We start from the raw sequence: 26,241 nt of genomic DNA, 5'->3' as shown, positions 1-26,241 counted from the left end.
GGCGAGACAAGAATGAGTTTGAATATACGTACTGTTCAGACTATTTCCTGTTTACCCATTATAAGGCTTGTGATTGGATAAAAAAAATAGACGTCATTCTATGCGACAACGCAATACTTTACGGAGAGCTTACGACCTACTAGCTACGTTCTGCCTTAAGAACAAATGGTGCAATCGAATTAAGTAAAGAGTTAGTTATAAACTAGCTAGTAGTTACTAAGCCTCTAGTTTGGACTTTACGTCCCAGTTTAAGTAAGAACTTACGAACGACTGGTGCAACCCTACCCTGGTCTAGTCTGCCTCATTGGTCATTGGTAACGTTGTATTTAAAGTACATTTAATAACAGTGAATTAAAACTTTGAAAAAACTTGCTCATTGTTGCATATATACTTTTTTATAGATGGATATACGATTTATATTTTTAAAGACGTCAGAAGTAAGAAGGTGAGAAAGTATATAGTTAGTTAGGTATGTTTTGTCCATATGCATTTGAAATTCGCAATGATTTTACCTCAGAAATACATTGATAGACAGTTATAAAATGTGAATCCCCAATCTCTTACATTAAAATATCCTTATGTGTGATAACTGTCAGTGCAAATAGGAAGAGAGGAGGGTGGATAGAGATCCCAGACAGACAGACAGACAGACAGACAGAAAGAGAGAGAAATAAGCAGGTGAGAAATTGTTCTGTCAATGAAGTCAATTTTTTTTTATTCTTATGTAGCTTTATAGTTACTGGATTAGCCTTCAGCAAACATGTTTGCCTATTTTATGATAAGAGAAGTTAAAGTATCATTGTCAAAATTTGTTATGTTGCAGTTTCAAAATGACAATACCAGTGTTGGGTAAGTTACTCAAAAAAGTAATTAATTACTAGTTACTAATTACATCTTCAATCATGTAATTAAATTACTTTACAAATTACTCCAAAAAGTATTTAATTATTACTAATTACTTTCTAAATCCTATTTAGTACATGATACAAGGATAGGCTTGAAATGGCTCGAAGAAACAATATATAAAAGTACATCAATTATTCTGGTCCCACTTTAGGGTTCATTTCTCTCTATTAATTAACTATTAACTACTTTTGCCTCAATATACTCCAACTACTGCTTATTAATACTAAAGTAGTTGTTTATTTTAAGTATTTGTAGAAATGGGGAGGGTTAAGGATGTAGAATAAGGTTTTGCAGAATCAGGCATTAATATGTGCTATTTAAGTAGGCCTACTAAAAAACAGTCAACATCTCAGTAATATTAATGCTAATAATCAACCAGTTAATAGTGAGAATTGTAAACTAAAACCATGTTAAATCCATTATTTATTATAGTATACATAATTGTTCTACAGTCCATAGACAGTATTTAGTTACATCAGAAGTAACTGTAATTCGACTACAAGAAAAATAAGAGTAATCCCTTACATTACTTTTTCAAGTAATTAAATTACAGTAACAAATTACTTAGTAACTAGTTACACCCAACACTGGACAATACAGAGAACACTTAGATTAAAAAATAGTTTATAAAGCTGCCGTAAATGGAGAAAAAATATCAACAGGGGACCAAGCTTTGAAACCCCTATTTGGGCTAAGCCCCCAATGTCTACAATGTCTGGCTCCGCCCCTGCAGTCATTTATATAGATCAGTGGTTTAAACTCAAGTTCAAACAATGTTCTGGTCAAATCCTCAAAGTGGAATTCAAAGAAATAGGCTGTGGGCTTATACAAACAGGAGTGTTGTTTTTGATTAGGATGATCCACTTTACAACCACAGCAATCAAGTTTTAACTTTGCTCCGACAATGTTTGACAGCACTAGGGGTGTAACGATTAACCGTGCAAATGCGCGTTTTCTCAATTAATGAATTTTAATGAATTACGGTGAAATCCCGGCACATCCAAAAGCCAGGATGTGCTCTCGTGCCACAGAAGAAGTAGCATTACGAACGCTATTCCAGGAAATGTCTACAGGAATATTTACAGTATATCGCTGTTCTTCAAATTATTTCAGGTAGTTTCATGATGATGAGGAATATTTTGAATGATTTTATCTAATGAGCGTTTCTTTTTTAAATGCATGTTATAAACCAGTGGTTTCAAACTGGGGGCCGCGAGATGGTGCCAGGGGGGCCCCAGTTTTATGACATTTTATAAAATACATTCATTTATCATGAATTCTCTGTAATTAAACCTAAAAAATAATAAGCCAACTAACCAACAGCACTACTACGTATAATTTTATATGTTTTGTTTAATTAAAATATTACATTTTAATAAATTTTCTTTCGGGGGGCCGCGAAAAAATGCACTGTACACAAGGGGACCGCACACTGGAAAAGTTTGGGAACCACTGTTATAAATGACTCTGACTCATAATGATTTTAAATTGTTAAGGACTTCCTACTGACGAAATGCCGTAGTACACGCACAAGCTGTGCATGAAACACATAATCGCAGCTTTGCGATTTCAGACATTTTTAATGGGACACACGATTAATCGTTACATCCCTAGACAGCACTGTTGCAACTATGGCCTTTATGATTTTAGAGCCTGCGGCACCAATACACCCATCCACGGTGTCCTCAAGCATGCTGCATGCAGCTCCAACGATGTTTTTGTTATGAGTGGTAAGGAAAGTCAAGTTGTGATAATCCAGCTCTCTACAAAATTTTTCCAACCAACTGTTGTCAATAGCAGGGGTGTCTTCTGTGCTTAAGGGTGTCAACCTCTATAGGACTGGGTGTGTCTTCAATGGTGTGGCAAGGAGTTACAGAGTCTTGAGAAATTATGCTTGAATGTGGCTAGGGGTCCGGACTGCTGGTTTTTAATGGCTGTAGTACATGGGTGGGGTCACTAGTCTATCAACTGCCCCCAAAGCCTGTTAGAGGTCAAGCAATTTAAGCTTTACTGAATTGTAATGACTGGGCATCTTGCACCATCTAAACATCTTGTCAAGCACACGCACATCTCTTTACTGAAACACCAATTTTAATTTCAAAGTTTTTGCTCATCCTCCGTTATAGGCCATGTGTACTGACAAATCTTCATCAAGATTCTTCTTACAATACTCTGCGACCACACAATATCTCATACCGGGTGTCACACCATTCCACTTTCCAATGTACAATAGCTCATGATGACATCCTTGCACATCATTCCAGATATACTTGTAGAACAATGACCAGTCTTTAGCAGGGAAAAACAGATCTGGATCTATATATGCATGTTTCTTCCCAAGATCCATACTGTACAGCCTCATAGTGCACATAGCCTTGTCAAACTTATAGCATCCCACACGATTGTCACCCATAGAAAACTATACCCTTTTAAACACTGCCATCTCACACCTACTCATCTACAAAGACCTCATTCTGAGAAGTGAGGAATGTGGGGGCTGTTGGGAGCTCTCACACACGCAGAGAAAGACCATAAAATGACAGGCAAAATTTCAATGTCATTGCATTACATAAACCAAGCTGCATTTATTTTGGAAAAAATACCATGCAAACACACTTTTAGACAAAAGGTCTGTCTGTAGACTGTAATAAAGTAAGTTCACTTCCAATCCGAAGTGATTATTCCTATGTCCTAATCCCTTTGAAGATCAAAGCTCTTGGATTTAAACTTTCGAATGAGTACCACAATATGGTCACATCGTGTGGACGATTAAAATACACTTGGTGAAAACAATAATTTTCTCTGGATCGTGTAAATATCTGTTTACATGTCTTTCCTCCCCAAAGTTCTCTAACAGATGCAAAAACGAAGTGAACACTGGCTCACTATACATTGGGACTAATGATGACTTATTATTAGTTTTATTAACTTTTACCTCACGCCAAAACAAAACAGCAAAAAATACACTAAAAATTAATACAAGAAACAAGTATTAGATTCATGAGACCAAATACTGATAAAATTTAATTTTTGACCATCAAACACAGATTTTTGTAATCGACTGCAGATTTGAATATTATACAGTACATATATCAATCTCGCCTTAACTAATCTTAAAACTACACTTTGAGACCAAGAAACGTCTCGGTTAAGTATGTAACCCTCGTTCCCTGAGGCAACATCAGCTGCCAAGGCAGTGGAGGAAGGTCAAATCAAACCATTACACATTTTTAACTGGAAGGCCTTTCATACTGACACTTATTGTGAAGCGTCAGTCGGAGGCTGCAAAGCAGACACGAGAGCAGGTGCTCAGTGCTCGATCTCCCGGGTGAGGAGAGAACACGAGAGGAGACCGGCTCAACACGAACACTATAAAATCTAATGAACGTATTAGGTGTCGCCCAACCAGCAGCTCTACAGATGTCTGTCAGCGAGGAACCATGAGCAAGTGCCCAAGATGAGGCAACACTTCTAGTGTAGTGAGCTCTCAATTTAAATGGACATGGGGTGCCCTGCAGATTATAAGCAAGCGCTATAGTGTCTACAATCCAATGAGACATCCTGTGCTTGGTGACAGCTTTCCCTCTCTGCTGACCACCGTAACAGCTAAAGAGCTGGTCTGAGGTCCTGAGTCTTTGTGTGCGATCCACGTAGAGGGGCAGCGAGCGTACGGGACATAATAAAGCCATGGTTTGGGTCTGACTCCTCCGGGGGCAGCGCTTGCAAGCTCACCACCTGATCTCTGAAAGGAGTGGTGGGAACTTTGGGCACGTAGCCTGGTCTGGGTCTGAGCGTTACACTCGAGAGCGCAGGACCAAACAGAAGGCACGAATCGTTGATGGAGAATGCATGAAGGTCCCCTACCCTCTTAACGGAGGCCAATGCGAGCAGGGTCACAGAACCATGGACAGGTCCCAAGGAGAAATAGAGGGAGGGCGCATCAGCGAGGAAGGTGAGAAGTGAAGGCTGAATGTCCGTAAATGGGCCGAGAATGGTGACATCCATGTTCGAGTCAGTTCTTCATGCCCTTGGGATAGAAAGGCACAGGAGGTGAGAGCTGAGAGGCCCGAGCAGCTCCGAGGTACCAATCATGCAGACGGGCTGGTTCGGGAGGAGGGGGGTTAACCCACTGCAACGCTACCGCTTCCACCGCTCGAGTGGGCACGGCCGCCATCTCCGGGTCGAACTCCGCCTCGGGGGGAAAGGGCCCGCCCTCTGATGCTGCTGAAGTGACAGGACCAGAAGGAGGTCAAATCGATTCGGCAGAAATCGTAGAACACGACTCTGCGGTCTCAATCGGGACCTCAACCGGCTGAGGACGAGGAGGCTGGGAGGTGGAGGACGTATCCCCCAACCGGCTCAGCACAGTGATGCGAAGAGCGTCCTCCGAGCGCTTCGCAGCTGCACCATGGCAGCGTTCAGCACTGCAAGGGCGCGGGCATCGTTCCCGTAGAAACGACAGTCGTCTCCGCAATCCAAGAGGGTCATGCTCTCACAGAGAGAACGCTGCCTCGGAGTGCTCGATGCCCAAGCACGAAGACAGCGCTCGTGACCGTCTCTGGAACCGCTGTACTTCTCGCATCCAAGATCACACGGAGGAAAAGCTATCCTGAAAAGGACGCTGATCTCCGAAACTCTACGAGAGAATGTCTTTTTCAGGGAAATCACTCTATAGGTGCTCAGCTGATGATGCGCACAGGGAGAGGCAACGCACACACTGAAACTTAAACTCAACTCAAGTCCGCTGTGGTACTGCTTGTCAAACCAACTTCAGCAACCGTTCCCAGAAGAGCAGAAGAGTAGCTTCTCAGTAGCAGATACTGCTATTCTCTATTTGCACGTGAGGCTTATATACGCACCTGGCGGGGCGGCGCCGGCATTACGCAAATACCTCAATGCCAAGTTCATTGGCATTTTAGTAGTAATCGAAGCAGATTGGTCTGTCTTAGCGAGTTCCCAATTCGTCGGTCACGACTTAACGTCGTAGTGATCGACTGAAAGGGCTATTCAGTCTATTGAGTTATTATGACATTCAAAACAAACAGCTGAAAGGGTTACCTGTTATTCTGGCCTTCAAATCCGTGACGGAAGAAATAAGTTCCCTAACAAAGAGGCTTTAAAAATCACTAGAATTTTTATCTAGTTTTCTTTTTCAAACGTGTGCTGTCGAACTGTTGCAATATTGTTCTTGGAGTTGTGTGATATAGAGCTGAGCAATATTGCTTAAATAATAAATGCAATGTAAATCAATAATATAATGTAAAGACAGAGTTGTACAATCAATAACATAAAACATGTAATTAATAACAAAATATACTGAAATGAATGGTTGCATAAGAGATCAAACAGAAAAGTGCTCATGTGTCAGATCAGGTTGTTTATTTTGATAACCATCACATTTCATCAATGTACATATATGGTCATGATATTCAGATTTCCTTATTGAGATTTGTTATTGAGCCCCTCCCTGTGAAGTAAAGTATAAAAGATAAGATCCTCGTTGATCCTCACACAATCTACACTGAAGTCTTGAAAGTGAAGATTTAACAAAAAGGTGAGTTTTTGTAACAATAACTTCAGCAGTGTACATATGAGTGCAGATGAGTCACTTTTCCTGTTAATTCATTTTCAGATTCATCATGGCAGTCATGAGAGCTCTTGTGCTGCTTTTCTTGGTCTTTTCTGTTGAGAGTGCACCAGGTAACCAAGACATTTACAAGATTTAATAAATCATGCAAACAATATTCCAGATTTAATTTCCCATAGAAACTTTGAAGGAGTGTAACTTTATGTAAAAGGACAACAAGGGCAACATTTAAAGCACTTATACACAGAAACATAAAACTGATAATGCGACTTAATATTAATAATATGTAATTCACTGTTTAGCTAAAGAGAAATGCCCAAATGGATGGACACCTTTTGGTGTGCAATGCTACAAATTCTTCTCTCGGTCAGTTAAATGGGTCACAGCTGAGGTACTGTTATTCAGTTATTCAGAAACTGTTTAAGGATACTCAATGTCTTGTCATGATCCAAACTAAACAGATTCAATTTTCGATTTTCAATAAAATAATCTGTCTTTCTTTAGAAAAACTGTCAATCTGTTGATGCAAATCTTGCATCTGTGCATAATATAGTGGAAAACAACTTTCTCCTGAGTCTGCTTGTGTCTGCTAAAACACGTGCTTGGATTGGTGGCCATGATGGTGAACAGGTAAATAATTTTGCTCTGAATGCTGAAATGCTTTTAATATAAATCAGATTTTTGTTTCTATAGATCAGGGGTTCCAAACTTTTTCCTACCCAGGGACAAAAATCAATCGAGACTGAGGGCCGTGGACCGAAAGTAAATGTTGCTGTGTTATAAAATTAAAGTTGCCCTGAATCTCCTAATTTATGCTTTTCTAATATTAAGAATATAAATAAGCAAACATTACTCTGTTTATGCATAATTATTGCAGCTTTATTTTCAAAGGTAACTGCTGTATAAAAAAAGAAATCATTTTGCCAATCATTTTTAAATTTGCTTTTGTGCCTCGACCTCTATAGTACCTGAGTTCGTTAAGTTTTGTGATGTACCTTCAAGTATGCATTTTAAAAAAATACATTCACTTTAATTCCTTGCATTTCATTTCAATTGACATTTTTGTAATGTACAAATAAAACAAAAATGTTACATTTTAGAAAACGTGTAATTAAAAATATGAACATCTGCGTCAATAATGTTTATCCTTTTTCTCACACTTTTATCATTTTATCTCATGTGGCATTATGGGCCAAATAAAAGGTCATTGTGGGCCAACTTTGGGGACTTCTGCTACAAAGATACAACATCTCATTTTATTGTTACAATATAAAATCTTGAATTATATCATTATAATATATAATTATTAGTAACTCTTTCTACTGACTCTCCTCACTTATTTAGGAAGGAGAATGGCTGTTGACTGATGGATCTCAATTTGACTTTACCAACTGGTGCTCTTCACAACCTGACAATTATGGTGGTCAAGAGCACTGCCTGGAGATAAACACACACGGTAAGAATGTCTCCTATCATTATTTTTTATATTTACAATCTTGACATTTTATAGCATTTAGTACAAATTAGGCTAGTTTAGTTGTCAGAAAATATTTTTGAAAATTGTATTATGTTGCAGCCTGATAGTACAATTGTTTGAATTAATTTTTATCTCATTAATCTACACTCAATACCCCATAATAAAAAAGTAAAAAGAGACATTTTAGAAATCTCTGTAAATTTATTAAAAAGAAAAAAACTGAAATATATAATTTACATTTAACTATTTAGGAACTTTTGCAGGCTCCTCCCATTTCTCTTGATCATTGCTGTAATGTTTCTACATCTTGTTTATCCACCTGTGGTAAATTAAATGTACATGATTTGTGAACACACACACCTATAAAAGTTCTCACAGCTGACAATGCATATCAGAGCAAAAACCAAGTGGAATGGGTCTGACTACTTTCTGAATGCATTAATAAATTTCATTTATTTAATTCATACTGTTTTATAATTTTTTATATTCAAATTTTAACAGTAACGATCAGAACTGATTTTATTTTCACAGATAACCATTGCTGGAATGATATACCCTGTTCAACCACAATGGGCTACATTTGTGCCAAACCTCTGAGATCTTGAAAATCAATCTGTTTCAAAAGTACTATATGATTGTACTACAGCCTATACATTTTTTGTGATCTTATGTTTAAAATCTTTAAAATATGAAAAAAATGACAACTTCTCAAATCAATAAAAGCATTTATAAAGCAAATGCTGTGCATTGTGGAGTCACAATGTTAAAAGTTGCTTTTATATTTAAAATATATCAGAGAATATTTTTTTCATATCTAGACTATGTTTAAAAAATGTACCTTATGGCACTAATACAGTATCTTATCATACTTGTTATGCTAGTCCTACAGTTTAAACTTGCTGTCATGCTATCATTAGGGTTTTTTCCACATAATCATTTTAAGAGAAAAAAAATCGTCATCAAATTAAATACAGTAAAAAACAAAACAACAATAGAGAAACATGAGAAACATGCTAAATAAACAAACATTGGGTTAAATGCCTCCCTCTCATGTTATGAGATCTCACAAGATGCACATGTGAAGTTTGTGATCATAATGAGTTAATGGGTCGAGTCATTCTGCTTCCAAAACACACACACACACACATTCTGGTTTCCATGTTTTGTGGGGACATTCCATAGACGTAATGCATTTTATACTGTACAAACTGTACATTCTATTCCCCTTACCTACCCCATTCCCTAACCCCAACCATCACAGAAACCCTTCTGCTACTTCACATTTTCAAGATACATCATTCTGTTTGATTTATAAGCATGTTTCCTCATGGGGACATCAAAATGTCCCCACAAGGTCACAAAAACACTGGTATTCCTATCTTTGTGGGGACAATTGGTCCTCACAACGTGATAATTACCATGTACACACGCACACACGCACACACACACACACACACACACACACACACACACACACACACACACACACACACACACACACACACACACACACACAAACACACACACACACACACACACACACACACACATACACAATTCACTTATTAGATTTGGATGTTGATGTTTTGTTTCATTTAAAGTTACCATTATGGTGATCACTGTTTGTTTTAGTTGAACTTCTGACCCTTGCCGTTTTGATTGCTAATTTTTCTCTGGCTGCACGATTAAAAAGTATCACGATCTCGATTCATACATGAATGCGATCTTCATTTTAAATGACGACGATTCACTTGCATATACAGTATTTCCCTGTATTCAGATACTGCGTTTACGTGTTCACGTAGATTACAATCCAAGAATATCAGTCAAACTTGCTAACACACACACATACAGGGTAAAACCAAACCCTATTCATTCACCAATCAGACCCGATCGTTTCTTTCCTCTCTCTCATCTCATTTGGGGCGTTCCGCTGTCACTCGCGTGACGTATAACAAGGCGGCAGACCTAAACACAGTCGTTTACTTGGTGGATTTGGAGCGGCAATTTTCACCAAAAAGAGAGGATTACAGTTTTTTTTATTCGCTTTGGTACTATTTTCACAAGTAAGGTGTACATTTTCAAAACTCTTAGTACAAAAATCCAAACTGATCACACTTGTAACGCAGCTCGTCATTCTTTCAAAACCTGATGTAATGCTTTCATTAAGTTGCACATGTTTTCAGTCCACATAATCATTGTTTCAAATATAAGATTATTGTAATATGTAATGAGAACATTTGGTTTAATCACCGAAACACAACGGTATGATCTTCTTTCAGTTTAATACTTTTAACAATCAGTTCATCCAACAGCAAACAATGCAAGATACATGATTCAAATCAGCCTTAAAAGAACTGAAATTAATATGCTACAGTACTATAAAATACATATTACACAGTTTCACATTAGGCAATACACTACATTACTTACATAATCTTTAATTTCCCAAATATCCGTTCTATGTGTAATCAAGTGAAGGATCAATGAAGACATCCTCTACAATCATTTGAGCAAATTACAGTAGTTTTTATTTTTCAGATATAATTGTAACATAGCTTTACTTTCTATAATTTAACTGAATGAGAACATAACATTTAGTGCACACATTACATTACAGTAATTTGGATCAAGCCTGTCTTACAGTAAGCATTTGGCCGTAGATTTTCATCCACCTCTTTGACCTCTCTGACGGATCCCTTGTCCACAAGATCTTCTTATTCCTTGCTATTTGTCCTGCTCCATGTTGAATTTGCCAGTGTTTACACCCCCACTTTTACAGTATATCTACTGTAATGACCAGTTGTGGTTACCACTATGTAAAATCAATTAGCAATAAAGAGTATTTTATCATGTGTGGTTATACATAATTTGTTTGTACAAACACACATTTTATTTCTGTAGTTCTCAAAATCCATATACTGTATATTGCCGAAATGAAAATACATAGGTTTACCAAACGGTTCAGTGATTAACCATTAAGATCAGTTGGATTTAGTGCTGGTCAAATGTATTTACGCAAATGAGATGAGAAGCATATCAAAAGTATTGTGAGCATTGCATTGTGAAAGACAATTACTTCAAATGAAAAGTATTTCTTTAATGACACAATGATTAAGTGTGGTGAAAAAGTGAATGTATCATTTTGTGTGTTGTACTAAGTCAATTGAACATGTGATTAAATGTTTGAAAAAACTGACTATTTGATGATCTGCCGTGAGTTTTGTACTAACAGTTGTGAAGTTTTACCACATACTTGTGAAAATAGTACCAAAGCGAATAAAAAAAAAACTGTAACGAGCGTCATCGTGGAAAATCCTGGTGGCGACGGAGAAACTGAAGATGCAACAACATTGGTTCCGAAAGTAGGCCAGGAAATTATTTACCTCAGGACCTACCTAAATCGGAAGGCTGGAACCTCCAGAGGTCGCATATGCAGGTTGTATACGTCAGTGTTCATTTGAGTTAACAGAGCATTACATTCGCAAGTCATAAACATACTTCAACAATTTATTATTAACTAAAAATATTAGTCATCTTTATAACGTTAATTGTTAATATTCTGAAATTATGATGCGCAGTTTAGAAATGCGACCTCCATCGAGGCTGCAGCCTTCAGATTGAGAAACGGCCTCTGTGTCACCGCCACAAGTTCTCCGTTAGAAAGGGTTTTTAGCATGAGGGGAATGTTGTTACATGTCTGCGTTTGTCTCTGATGCCTCAAAATGTTGATCGTTTAGTTTTTTTAAAGGTTTAACGTTAGTGTTTTTAAAGTTTTAAGGTTGGCCAGTTTGATAGTACAAAAAGCACAGGTGCAATTTAACAGCTAACGTTAACAAATTTTAAATTAATTACTCTAAATTTTAAGGGGTCTAAAATAAGAAAGAGACTTTTAAGACACGTTATTATAACTGAAAGTCCTGTAGCACGGTTTTTTTTAGTTAAGTGCATAATAAATGTTTTTGTAAAAAAAAAGAGAATCGGGATCTCAATTCCCATGGAAAAAATCGTGATTCACATTTTAGCTTGAATCGTGCAGCCCTAATATGAAGCACAGTTGTTATAGTAATGGTAAGTTAGTGTAATTCTGTAGTGGTTGTTATAAAAGTAAAGATCATCATACTTAATGGATTTACTTATCAAGTTTCTTTTCTGTCAATAATACACTCACCTAAAGGATCACTAGGAACACCTGTTCAATTTCTCATTAATGCAATTGTCTAGTCAACCAATCACATGGCAGTTGCTTCAATGCATTTAGGGGTGTGGTCCTGGTCAAGACAATCTCCTGAACTCCAAACTGAATGTCAGAATGGGAAAGAAAGGTGATTTAAGCAATTTTGAGCGTGGCATGGTTGTTGGTGCCAGACGGGCCATTCTGAGTATTTCACAATCTGCTCAGTTACTGGGATTTCCACGCACAACTGTCACGGAGTGACTTTTTGGGGCGGAACTAAAGTTTGTGGAGATTGGTTCCACCCAGACCGTAAAACGCAAACACCGGCACTTCCGGGAACTCCGGGAGGAAAATTAGGCTTCACCAGGGTGAGCGTGGCGATTATGTATTGGACAACGGAGAGTAGAGGAGTATATAAAGAGTCTCAGAGGTTGCAAACGGGGCGGTTTATTAGGTATTATTTGACTGGGAGAAGACGGATTGAGGGGCACGAGTGATTAGGCTGAGTTTTAGCATAACAGGTGAGCGGCCCCACTGTGGAGGGGAGTTGTGGGTGAGCCGGGAATCACAAGGAGAGGAGGACCCAGGGGTGTTGCGACGGCCGCATTTCGACCCTCCGTTGTAATCAGCGCCCAACGAATCCTAGGACGAGTCCCAGTCAGCCGTGGTTGTGACCTTATTTCACTTAGAGGTTGTGGAGTGCAGTGGGTGATTCCTTGTCCTTGCCGTGAGTGTGTACACTTGGAAAATTTGCAGTTTTATGCTGTGTCTGTGCTGTCAGTAACCACCTCTAGGCTGGATAAGTCTTGGTGAAGTAAGTGGACGTTGACACTGGTGAGGTAACATCTGTATGGACATCCTGTATTGACACCCTGTATCGACATCTTGGATCGTCTTGTCCCCAGGGGGGGCGTTAGTTGAATTAACAAAGCAAGTAAGACTTGTGTGAGTAAAGTGGAAAGTATATATACAAGGAGAAAGCTTGGCTGCTATAAGAGGAAATTAGCTGTGTGAATAACATTGTCTGCTGTGAAGCCCCTTCAAAGGTTCGCCCCTGTCAAGATCTCTTGTCCCGTCAGCTGGAAGAGAGGAGAGGGAAGCGTTCGGCACAGCACAGCACAGCACAGCAGCCTACACCTTCGACAGCCTTCCGTTGGAGCTTTGGAACAGGTCAACACCAGGACGTTCTTCATCCCCTAAGGTCTGTGAGTTTTATCTACTTACTGTTCCTCTGTATACTCATCATAAGTCCACCGTCCAGGATCATTATGCTATGTGAAGTACTCACCTGCTGTTAAAGTTGTACAGTAAAGTAAAGCCCCAGTCACCTGCAAAGTACCTACCTTATGCAAACAGCTAAGAGCCAGCATAGTGTGTAGTACATTGCCTGAAGTCAATGTCAAGTTCCAGTCACCTGTAAAGTACTTACCTGATGCGAATAGCTAAGAGCCAGCATATCGTGTTGTACGCCGCATGAAGTCAAAGTAAAGCCCCAGTCATCTGTAAAGTACTTACCTTATGCGAACAGCCAAGAGCCAGCATATTGTGTTGTACGCCGCCTGAAGTCAAAGTAAAGCCCCAGTCATCTGTAAAGTACTTACCTGATGCGAATAGCTAAGAGCCAGCATATCGTGTTGTACGCCGCATGAAGTCAAAGTAAAGCCCCAGTCATCTGTAAAGTACTTACCTTATGCAAACAGCTAAGAGCCAGCATAGTGTGTAGTACGCCGCCTAAAGTCAAAGCAAAGCCCCCAGTCACCTGTAAAGTACCTACCTTATGCAAACAGCTAAGAGCCAGCATAGTGTGTAGTACGCCACCTGAAGTCAAAGCAAAGTCCCCAGTCACCTGCAAAGTACCTACCTTATGCAAACAGCAAAGAGCCAGCATAGTGTGTAGTACGCCACCTGAAGTCAAAGCAAAGCCCCCAGTCACCTGCAAAGCACCTACCTTATGCAAACAGCTAAGAGCCAGCATAGTGTGTAGTACGCCGCCTGAAGTCAAAGCAAAGTCCCAGTCATCTGTAAAGTACTTACCTTCTGCGAACAGCGAAGCACCAGTTAACTGTGTTGTCCATCCATTTGCAGGCCAAAGGAAACCCCGTCCCCTCTCCCCCTATATCCATTGTGTTGGAAGCGCTTACCTGTGCCACGACTTAGGGAATCGGTGGAACCCCTATACCAGTAACCTCTTGTATATTCATCTGGATGGGCGGAGCTGAGCCCGGCAGTCGGAGCCGAGCCCGGCAGCCGGAGCACTGTTCTGCTGGCGGTAGGATGAGCGGGAGCACCCCCGTTGGACCGACTTGGAGCTGACTGTGCCTTCCCAGTTGGAGAATTGAATTTTAGCTTTCCCCTTTCCCCTACCCATATTTTTAAGTAATTTAATAAAGTTTGTTTTAATTATACTCACGCTCTCTGTGTGTCTGGTCATTGGGGTGCTCTTGGGACCTCCTCGAGGTGGAAAGTAGGAAGGGGCGTGACTCACGACACCTGTGGTCCGCTCCGACCTGTGACACAACCATTTCTAGGGTTTACAAAGAATGGTGTGAAAAGGAAAAACATCCAGTATGCGGCAGTCCTGTGGGCAAAAATGTCTTGTTGATGAGGAGAATGGGCCGACTGATTCAAGCTGATAGAAGAGCAACTTTGACTGAAAGAACCACTTGTTACAACCGAGGTATGCAGCAAAGCATTTGTGAAGCCACAACACGCACAACCTTGAGGCGGATGGGCTACAACAGCAGAAGACCCCACCTGTTACCTCTCATCTCCACTAAAAATAGGAAAAAGAGGCTACAATTTGCACGAGCTCACCAAAATTAGACAGTTGAAGACTGGAAAAATGTTGTGTGGTCTGATGAGTCTCGATTTCTGTTCAGATGGAAGAGTCAGAATTTGGCGTACACAGAATGAGAACATGGATCCATCATGCCTTGTTACCACTATTCTGGCTGCTGGTGGTGGTGTAATGGTGTGGGGGATGTTTTCTTGGCACACTTTAGGCCCCTTAGTGCCAATTGGGCATCATTAAATGCCACAGCCTACCTGAGCATTGTTTCTGACCATGTCCATCCCTTTATGACCACCATGTAACTATCCTCTGATGGCTACTTCCGGCAGGATAATGCACCATGTCACAAAGCTCGAATAATTTCAAATTGGTTTCTTGAACATGACAATGAGTTCACTGTACTAAAATGACCCCCACAGTCACCAGATCTCAACCCAATAGAGCATCCTTGGGATGTGGTAAAACAGAAAACAGGAGCTTCGTGCCCTGGATGTGCATCCCACAAATCTCCATCAACTGCAAGATGCTATCCTATCAATATGGGCAAACTTTTCTAAAGAATGCTTTCAGCACCTTGTTGAATCAATGCCACGTAGAATTAAGGCAGTTCTGAAGGTGAAAGGGAGTCAAACACAGAATTAGTATGGTGTTCCTAATAATGCTTTAGGTGAGTGTATATATGAAATCCAGCACTCTCACCACAGTCTGACATTAAGGGGTTTTAGAAACTTTGGACAAAAATTAACTGCTTTATATTTGGGACGAACAAACATCAAGAATTAAGATGTGAATCTCAACCATGGTGACAATTAAATGAAAAACTTCATGCTGCAATTCATGTTGGGTATCAACAAATAACAAATCTTATCCAGGACTCCCAGCATGCACTGCGGCATGGATAAATTAACTTTTTACTTTTTTTGTCACCATTGTTGAGATTCATACTCTGATTCTTGATGTTTGTGCGTTCCAAGTACACAGTGGATAATTTCTGTCCAAAGTTTCTAAAACCCCTTAATGACAAACTGTTGTGAGAGTGCATATGAATGTCCCCACAAAACATGGAAATCAGAATGTGTGTGTGTGTGTGTGCGTGTGCGTGTGCATGTGCGTGTGTGTGTGTGTGTGTTTTGGAAGCAGAATGACTTGACCCATTAACTCATTATGCTCACAAACTTCACATGTGCATCTTGTGAGATCTCATAACATGAGAGGGAGGCATTTAACCCAATGTTTGTTTATTTAGCATGTTTCTCATGTTTCTCTATTGTTGTTTTGTTTTTTACTGTATTTAATTTGATGACGATTTTTTTCTCTTAAAATGATTATGTGGAAAAACCCTAATGATAGCATGACAGCAAGTTTAAACTGTAGGACTAGCATAACAAGTATGATAAGATACTGTATTAGTGCCATAAGGTACATTTTTTAAACATAGTCTAGATATGAAAAAAATATTCTCTGATATATTTTAAATATAAAAGCAACTTTTAACATGGCTACATTGTGACTCCACAATGCACAGCATTTGCTTTATAAATGCTTTTATTGATTTGAGAAGTTGTCATTTTTTTCATATTTTAAAGATTTTAAACATAAGATCACAAAAAATGTATAGGCTGTAGTACAATCATATAGTACTTTTGAAACAGATTGATTTTCAAGATCTCAGAGGTTTGGCACAAATGTAGCCCATTGTGGTTGAACAGGGTATATCATTCCAGCAATGGTTATCTGTGAAAATAAAATCAGTTCTGATCGTTACTGTTAAAATTTGAATATAAAAAATTATAAAACAGTATAAATGAAATAAATGAAATTTATTAATGCATTCAGAAAGTATTCAGACCCATTCCACTTGGTTTTTGCTCTGATATGCATTGTCAGCTGTGAGAACTTTTATAGGTGTGTGTGTTCACAAATCAGGCTGCAACATAATAAAATTTTCAAAAATATTTTCTGACAACTAAACTAGCCTATTTTGTACTAAATGCTATAAAATGTCAAGATTGTAAATATAAACAATAATGATAGGAGGCATTCTTACCGTGTGTGTTTATCTCCAGGCAGTGCTCTGTACCACCATGATTGTCAGGTTGTGAAGAGCACCAGTTGGTAAAGTCAAATTGAGATCCATCAGTCAACAGCCATTCTCCTTCCTAATAAGTGAGGAGAGTCAGTAGAAAGAGTTACTAATAATTATATATTATAATGATATAATTCAAGATTTTATATTGTAACAATAAAATGAGATATTGTATCTTTGTAGCAGAAGTCCCCAAAGTTGGCCCACAATGACCTTTTATTTGGCCCATAATGCCACGTGAGATAAAATGATAAAAGTGTGAGGAAAAAGGATAAACATTATTGACGCAGATGTTCATATTTTTAATTACACGTTTTCTAAAATGTAACATTTTTGTTTTATTTGTACATTACAAAAATGTCAATTGAAATGAAATGCAAGGAATTAAAGTGTATGTATTTTTTTTAAATGCATACTTGAAGGTACATCACAAAACTTAACGAACTCAGATACTATAGAGGTCGAGGCACAAAAGCAAATTTAAAAATGATTGGCAAAATGATTTCTTTTTTTGTAAAACAGTTACCTTTGAAAATAAAGCTGCAATAATTATGCATAAACAGAGTAATGTTTGCTTATTTATATTCTTAATATTAGAAAAGCATAAATTAGGAGAATCAGGGCAACTTTAATTTTATAACACAGCAACATTTACTTTCGGTCCACGGCCCTCAGTCTCGATTGATTTTTGTCCCTGGGTAGGAAAAAGTTTGGAACCCCTGATCTATAAAAACAAAAATCTGTTTTATATTAAAAGCATTTCAGCATTCAGAGCAAAATTATTTACCTGTTCACCATCATGGCCACCAATCCAAGCACGTGTTTTAGCAGACACAAGCAGACTCAGGAGAAAGTTGTTTTCCACTATATTATGCACAGATGCAAGATTTGCATCAACAGATTGACAGTTTTTCTAAAGAAAGACAGATTATTTTATTGAAAATCGAAAATTGAATCTGTTTAGTTTGGATCATGACAAGACATTGAGTATCCTTAAACAGTTACTGAATAACTGAGTAACAGTACCTCAGCTGTGACCCATTTAACTGATCGAGAGAAGAATTTGTAGCATTGCACACCAAAAGGTGTCCATCCATTTGGGCATTTCTCTTTAGCTACACAGTGAATTACATATTATTAATATTAAGTCACATTATCAGTTTTATGTTTCTGTGTATAAGTGCTTTAAATGTTGCTCCTGTTATCCTTTTACACAAAGTTACAGTCCTTTAAAGTTTCTATGGGAAATTAAATCTGGAATATTGTTTGCATGGTTTGGTAAGTCTTGTAAATGTCTTTGTTACCTGGTGCACTCTCAACAGAAAAGACCAAGAAAAGAAGCAAGAGCTCTGATGACTGCCATGATGAATCTGAAAATGAATTAACAGGAAAAGTGACTCATCTGCACTCATATGTACACTGCTGAAGTTATTGTTACAAAAACTCACCTTTTTGTTAAATCTTCACTTTCAAGACTTCAGTGTAGATTGTGTGAGAATTCAGGCACGTGCACACATAGACATCAAAGGGGGCTTGAGCACCTGCCCTTTTTATTCCTGGAGAGAAAGTGCCCTTTTTTTCTGGGGTGCTTTTTTAATTTTTTTTTATAATATTATCTTTATTCACAACTGATGTTTGTCTGTTTCTTGTGTTTTTTACTTATTACTTATTTAATATAACATGAATTTATTCAGGAATCATTCAAATGAGATTTAAACTCATATAAAAAGAAAAATAGCGCTATTTGTGGTACACAAACGGTTAACAGATGAGTCCCGCCTCCAAAACTCACATCGCTAATATGATTGGCTTTACCTTTCCTAAGTCCCGCCTCTCTAAACTACTTTGCTTTATGATTCGTTTCGTCTCTACTCGTGTATTGTAGGCTGCATTTGCGCTTGTAACAAGCGCCAAAGCTCAGCCTGAATGAGACGCGATCATGTGCATGATTATGCAGGCAGGCTACCGGTAAGTGTGTGAGGAAGAAAGCATTCTTATATTAACAGTTTTATGCACAAAATATGGGACACGTTGTTACACATAACGATTCAGAGGGACATTGTTTTCCACCACAATCCCATGAAGATGTTGCAAACTTGTAACAGTGTAGTGTATGTAGATGTAGTTTAAACAGACTGCTCATGAAATAATAAAGCACAAACAATAAAATAATTGCTAACTACAGTACTAAGCTTTTTTCGCGTTTTTTTGTAATGGCTGTTAAATAAGTAGCCTATATGTGTTAAACTGGAGTGATGTAGTAGATTGGGAAATCTGATGGTTCAGTATTTTACTTACCCAGTCAGAATTTATACTGACATCACAAAAAAGTAAAATATAAAATACAAATAAAATAGGCCTAATATATTTGTTGTTTCTGACATGTGTAACCCTAATAAATATGAAATCTAAGATTAAAGGTGCCAAAGGATGTGTTGCCATTTATGTTAAATTGTTCTTTGATAATTATATAGAAGGTATGTGGCTTTATTAAGTGCAAAAATTATCCAGAAAGTTTTTACATGTCTATTTACAACCCTAGAATTTGTCATTTGAATGAAATGGTCTATTTTTGCCCTATTTGAAATGGTCATGAATAATAATGTTGAACTCTGCTCTGAGGCTCATGCCAGTAAACAGACCTTATATTTTGAGCCCTTATCAGAAAAAAAGATTTTGAGTAACAACTAATTGTTAACTAATAGAACACTAGCATATAGCATTTATTGGCATGTAACACTAACTCAGCAGTCACAACTTTGTTTTTAGCATTTTAACAAAGTTGTAATTAATGTGTAATTTAATGTTTTCAAAACATGTACATTGTGTAATGGCTTCCTTTGCTGCTCTATAAACCTAGAATACTAAGGAGAACATGGTTTCTGTGTGAACTGATTATTTTGTAGACATTTTTTAAAGATGAAACAATAGTGTGAGTTTGAGGCAGATAAAATTAATTACCTTTTAAATTATTTTTTTAAAAAGGAAGTCAGAATTATGTTAATATATATACTTTTTTGTTTAAAAAAAGAAAAAAATACATAATTATGACCTTTATTTGACTTGAGCCCCTGCCCCTCATAATGTCTGTGCACGTCCCTGGGGCACAAAAGATTTACACTGGGGCACGTGCCCCAGTAAAAGGGGTCTAGCGACGCCCCTGCACTAACTGCAAAAGTTGCTAAAAAATTGTCATGTAAAAATGCAATGTTTGCATTTCTTTTGCACTTTTATTAGATCATTTGTATCAATAAACTTGAGTAATAAACTTGTGCCCAGACTGAACTTCAATTTCTCAACTTTATTGTTAAGGAGTACCCAACAAAAGGTTTAAATCCCTCCCTCTGAAGTAAAGTATAAAAGATGGACTCCTCATTGACCATCACACAATCTACACTGAAGTCTTGAAAGTGAAGATTTGACAGGAAGGTGAGTTTTTGTAACATTTGTTTATAATATTCACTAATAATCAACAATGTATATATGGGTGCAGATGTGTCACTTTTCCTCTTAATTCATTTTCAGGTTCATCATGGCAGTCATGAGAGCTCTTGTGTTTCTTTTCTTGGTCTTCTCTGTTGAGAATGCAGCAGGTAACCAAGACCTTTACAACCCACACAGCAGGAGACTCCTATGCGGATCCGCGTTCAAGTCGCCAAACCCGCGTGACTGTCACATTCGTTTTGGAGCCGCACAGAGGATCAGCTCCACCTCCGGGAGCGCGGTAAATTCTACTGTCAAACAGCGGATCCTGAACGGACCCATGTCGGATCCTCGGACGCGCCTTTGAACGGTTAAACGATGTGTCAAACGCGATACCTCCGCGGCTGATCCGCAACGGAGTCCTTTTGCTGTGTGGGAAGATTTACCAAACCCTATAACCAATAATCCAGATTAAATTCCCATAGAATTGTGTTTTCCATAAAACTTGTTAATGTTCCAAAGGGGTGTAACATCATCTAAAAGGATTCCAACAGAAGCAACACTTATACACAGAAACAAAAAAACTAATAATGTGACTTAACAATAATATTTTATTTACTGTATAGCTGAACTCTGCCCACGTGGATGGAAACGTTTTGGTGTGCAATGCTACAAATACTTCTCTCATGCAGTTACCTGGGTCACAGCTGAGGTACTGTTATTCAGTTATTCAAATAGTTGTATAATGATAGTCAATGTCCACTAACTATTTAAGCTAAACTGATTAGATTTTATATTTGAAATAAAATAATATCTCTCTCTTTAGAAAAACTGTCAATCCGTTGGTGCAAATCTTGCATCTGTGCACAATACAGCGGAAAACAACTTTCTCCTGAGGCAGCTTGCGTCTGCTAACAAAAAGGTTTGGATTGGTGGTCATGATGGTGAAACTGTAAGTCATTTTGCTCTGAAATGCTGATATTGTCTGGCTAGTCTGAAATTAATGGTTTTAATATAAAACTGATTCTTGTTTCTATAAATACAATAACTGTATACATGCTTTTTATTACAATATAAATGACAGAATTATATCATTAATGAGGGTGTAACCCTGTGAAAAAGTTCATTAGTATAAGATATTAAAGTTTGAATTAATAATTTCATAATTTAATAAATAGAATTTAAGGTTAAAACAAGCTAAAATTTATTGATCAGGAATGAAGTTTTTATTTTGCAATGAGAGAAATGCATATTGCAATGTTCATGGTTTAATGAATACAGCATTTAAAGTGTTAAATATTTTTTGGTAACTAATATATGTGAAAATGTGTTAAAAAATGTCTTTAAAAATAAGAAGAAAGTGTTACACAAATGTTTGTAAATGTATTTTATTTCTAAAAGTTTTGTTTATGAGCCAATCAGAGTAGAGGTCAAAGAACCAGGAAGTAGAGACGCACGCGAGTTGTGAGCTAGCGAGTGAGATTGGCCCTGTCCCAAATGGCGCACTTCATGTGGACTTTCGGTCTCGTGGCCTTAAATTGCGCGTGCTCGCTTAGTCCACGAGTCCGTAGGGTGTCCCATCTGTAATTTTTACGCTTTGAAGTGTGCTCATCAGCGCCTCCTTTGCCCCCTTGATGCGGTCTTCAGCGAAGCCCGCACTGCAGCAGGCTTCGCGCACTTTACCAACCCAGAAGTCCTTGCGAAAGAGCAATCAGAACAATCAGACGACGGAAGGGAGGAGCTCACACTGACGGGCAACTTCTCTACCTATTTCTGGTGTGACGCTCGAGTCTGTCCCAAAATACGACTCTGTTACACCCACGTGGACTCGCATTAAGGGTCCCTAAAGTCTGGACTACGTGATGTCATCAAAGTGTGGACTCTGAGGAGGACCACAAGTCCGGAGTGTGCCATTTGGGACAGGACCATTGACGGGGATTGAAAATGTAATGTATGCACGTGTTTAGTGAAAGTGTTCAACAAGGACTCTTGTACTGAACAATAAGTGTGATAGTTTTGTCTGTGTGAGTGGTAAACTCATCACACAAAGACAGAAATAAGTAAAAGTTAGCCGCTGATTAAGTGGTTAGTGTTTTTGGATGGACTTTTCTGATAAGTTAGTGGCCAGCGATCTCATTCAGTTAAGCCTGTGTGTAACTGGAATCGACGATGATGAAAGACACCGACGAAGCCGGATAGTGTTATCGAGTTGTGGACTTTGCTGAGATCGTCAAATCTTCTCTTCAATCGTCAGGGGCGATTCTAGGATTTTCATTTTAGGGGGGCTCAGCCCCCAGTAAGGGTATGATTAAAAAAATATTATATAACTATTAGGTTGTATACTACTAACCTTATTGCAATCCACTATTCCATTGTATTCTCTGTGTGTCACATATGGGACTAGAAAATTTTCATTTGGGAATGGAGATTTTTTTACAATGAAGACTTCCTGATTCATTATTCACTGTGCAACACATACACATTTCCAGTACAAACACATCATTTTACTGTTTGCATTTCTATGCTCACATAGAAACCTTAGCCAAGGATTTTTTTGACAAAATAAACTTTTAACCAGAAAATAAGATAAATGTGTGTGTTAACATAAATGTAAACATAAACCGGATTTGCTAATCTTATAGGTTAATATTATTAGTTGATAGCCACTGTGTTAATCTGGGAATTATACAGATCTAAAATATAGAAAAGGGGACTGACCAACAAGTGATCTACCTTAATACTGAGTTGTCAAGATGCAGTATGATTTGGTTTTCAGGACAGGGTTTAGATTAAGCCAGGACAAGGCCTTAGTTATATTAGGATGTTTATGTAGTTTTTACAAGCATACCTTACAAAAATATTACAGGTGTGCATCTTTAGACAAAACAATGTGACTGGTGTATTTTAAGATATGTTAGTGCAAGCTACTTTTAGTTAAGAACTAAAACTCAAACAGGCATTTTAGCCTTGAACTAGACTTAAGCCCTGTTTGGGAAACAGCCCCTATGTCTATACTGTAGGTCAGGGGTCTCCAACCTTTTTATAAGCAAGGGCTACCACAATAGATAAAACTATCTGGATGGGTACTTACTACTTTCTGATATAGTTTAATCAAAACTTTTTTCTTTTACTTGTTGTTTTATTTTCTTTTACATGTTGATAAGTTTTAGTATTGTTTAAAATGTTAAGATAGGTAAACCAAGCCAAGCTAATATTAAAAATACCACAGTGAACCCACAAAAACTTACTAGGAATACACAATGCCAAAGACAAATACACAGGTGCCTTACACGTTTTAAAAGGAAGGAGTTCAAATGTTGAAATATTAATATTTTAAATGAAACGAAACAAACATATTTAATAAGCTATACTTTACTTATATTGTTAGATTTTAAAAAAGTTATTTTACTGCAAATATAAGGTGAATTGCCTATTAAAAACTCGATTTGCACGTTTGATCCAGTTTTTCCACACAAAAAAACTAGTTTTATAAAAGGATAAACTTCACAATAACCTGGTATTTCGCTGCATGAAATGATCTGCCTGATGCGTTCAGTACAACAACCTTAAAGCAATGCATCACGCCAGCACCTGACTTAAAAACCTGTAACGTTAATATGCAATATAGATGCGTGCTTTTACTGGTAACTTGACTGACCTGCTCCCTTCTTGGCGAATATTTCTGTGATTGATTTTGCAGCATCTCGCTGCGTCTGTCTCTCTCTCTCTGCGTCTCCTTTGCGCTGCATATTTGTTAGATAAAAGCCAAAAAGCAGTGGGTTGCCGCCGTCTGGTCATGTGGTGGCATTTTCTCACCGCGATTGACTGACTCGTAGATTTTAAGAGGTCCGTCATTCATTCATATCATATTATTTCACATGTCAACCTGAGCTGACTGCACGGCAGGTTAGAACAGCCGCCAGGTCAAGATGGCCAGTCCGCCCTGTACTACTGATGTTCGCTTTGCTCGGCCCCCCTGCGGATTGAAAAACGCGCTAAATCCATGCTGACTCAGATCAGGGGAGGAGCCGAAACTTGACGCAGCATGCCGCCTTTTCTAAAGAGTTTTTATAGGGACTGAAGCGATCACAAATTAATGAATCAAATATTTTTTTAGGGGGGCTGGACAGAATTTTAGGGGGGCTGAAGCCCCCCTAAAATGAGCCTAGTGACGCCCCTGTCAATCGTCTTCTCTCCATCGTGAATCCTCTCGTCCTGTTCTCTGCTGCTGATGCTTTTGATCCTGTGCGTGTGAGGCTATTCACGTTGAGTAAAGGTACCATATTTTTTGTTTGGCCTGTGTGGTGAAGCAGCCATTTGGTTTGAGGCTACAACGTACCCGAGCTACATTCAGGCCTGCATCGTTTGAACATTTTAAAGGGTATTTTCACTTTAAACTAGGGTGTTGCCGGCTAGTTTATTGTTTTGGGCCCTTATGTGTTAAATGTGAATTTGAATGCCTTTGTGATCTGAACAGTGATTTGATTATTTACATTTAATTTCTAATCTACATTTTATCAAGTAAATCTGTTATTTTTTTTATAAACGGTTGTGATTACTGACTCTATTGATAATATTTTAAGTTAATTAAGAAAGAGTTTAAGGTTTATTTAAAGGTGAAAGTGTTTATAGGTTAAAAGTAAGTCAAAGACATTTCCGTTTCTGTTAAAAGTGTATTTTCTGTTAAAGGGTACCTATTACTGCTTAAGTAGTATTTAAAGGTTCAGAGGGGAAAAGTATTTCATATTTTTACAAGTAGTAAATACACACACAGGTTAAACACTGATACATTTATTAGTGGAACCTCACTTATTTGATTGAAAAGGTATTTAAAGAACTCAGGATAGCCACCTCTCATTATAGTCAAGCACGCTAGAGAGGCGCTACAAGTGTGAATACATTATTACTTACTCTTTGACTCTCCTCACTCATTAGGATGGACAATGGCTGTGGTCTGATGGATCTCAATTTCACTTTAGCAACTGGTGCCCTGAACAACCTGACAATTTTTTTCGGATTTTTCCTGAGAACTGCCTGGAGATAAACTATAGCAGTAAGAATGAATCCTCTCATTATTGTTTTTATTTACAATCTTAACATTTTATGGCATTCTGTATTAAATGGACTTGTTTAGTTGTCAGAAAATGTTACATGCAGTGCATTCACTACATTCAGATCCCTTTTACTTAAGTGTTGTTATGTTGCAGTCTGGTAGTACAATTGTTTGAATCCATACTCGGTTCCCCATAATAAAAAAGTGAAAACAGAATTTTAGAAATGTCTGTAAATGTATTTAAAAGAAAAAATGTCACATTTACTGTATTTAAACCAAGGGTGCCATACTCGTTCCTGTAGGGCCGGTGTCCTGCAGAGTTTAGCTCCAACACTAATCAAACACACCTGAAGCAGGTAATTAAAGTCTTACTAAGCATACTAGAAACTTCTAGACAGGTGTGCTGAGACAAGTTGAAGCTAAACTCTGCAGGACACCGGGCCTCTAGGACCGAGTTTGGGCACCCCTGATTTAGACCCTTTGCAACAACACTTGAATGTTTTTCAAGTGAATTGCCTCTGGATCGTTGCTGATTTAAACATTTATTTTTATTCAAACTACACCGGTAATGATCAGTACTGATTTTATTTTCATCTTATCCCACAGCTAACCGTTGCTGGAATGATTCGCCCTGTTCATACACAATGAGCTACTTTTGTGCCCGACCTATGAGATCATGAAAAATCTGTTTCAAAGTACTATGATTGTACTACATGCCTATAATTTTTTTTCTGATCTTAT

The 26,241-nt window shown here is 38.0% G+C and overlaps 3 protein-coding genes across 3 annotated transcripts; 2 read left to right on the top strand and 1 right to left on the bottom strand.

Moving 5' to 3' along the window:
• The first annotated feature begins 6,374 nt into the window (after positions 1-6,374).
• LOC129432014 (ladderlectin-like) lies at positions 6,375-8,985 on the top strand. The gene is made up of 6 exons (XM_073865901.1): positions 6,375-6,460; positions 6,539-6,606; positions 6,796-6,884; positions 6,998-7,123; positions 7,838-7,949; positions 8,502-8,985. The coding sequence occupies exons 2-6, from the start codon at positions 6,546-6,548 to the stop codon at positions 8,573-8,575; spliced, it is 462 nt and encodes a 153-aa protein (XP_073722002.1). The 5' UTR covers positions 6,375-6,460; positions 6,539-6,545; the 3' UTR covers positions 8,576-8,985.
• A 7,226-nt stretch (positions 8,986-16,211) lies between these two features.
• Positions 16,212-20,470, bottom strand: LOC141365607 (galactose-specific lectin nattectin-like). The gene is made up of 6 exons (XM_073870087.1): positions 20,413-20,470; positions 18,329-18,394; positions 18,051-18,139; positions 17,812-17,937; positions 16,986-17,097; positions 16,212-16,672 (listed from the first exon to the last, which is right to left on the bottom strand). The coding sequence occupies exons 1-6, from the start codon at positions 20,468-20,470 to the stop codon at positions 16,599-16,601; spliced, it is 525 nt and encodes a 174-aa protein (XP_073726188.1). The 3' UTR covers positions 16,212-16,598.
• On the top strand, positions 20,333-25,618 carry LOC141364304 (galactose-specific lectin nattectin-like). The gene is made up of 5 exons (XM_073868531.1): positions 20,333-20,453; positions 20,550-20,617; positions 21,074-21,159; positions 21,274-21,399; positions 25,383-25,618. The coding sequence occupies exons 2-5, from the start codon at positions 20,557-20,559 to the stop codon at positions 25,542-25,544; spliced, it is 435 nt and encodes a 144-aa protein (XP_073724632.1). The 5' UTR covers positions 20,333-20,453; positions 20,550-20,556; the 3' UTR covers positions 25,545-25,618.
• Positions 25,619-26,241: the final 623 nt, after the last annotated feature.

The sequence above is a fragment of the Misgurnus anguillicaudatus genome, chromosome 1 (assembly GCF_027580225.2).
Source record: "Misgurnus anguillicaudatus chromosome 1, ASM2758022v2, whole genome shotgun sequence".
NCBI lineage: Eukaryota > Metazoa > Chordata > Actinopteri > Cypriniformes > Cobitidae > Misgurnus > Misgurnus anguillicaudatus.
The sequence above is the reverse complement of the archived record's forward strand: the minus strand, read 5'-3'. Positions and strand labels throughout refer to the sequence as shown.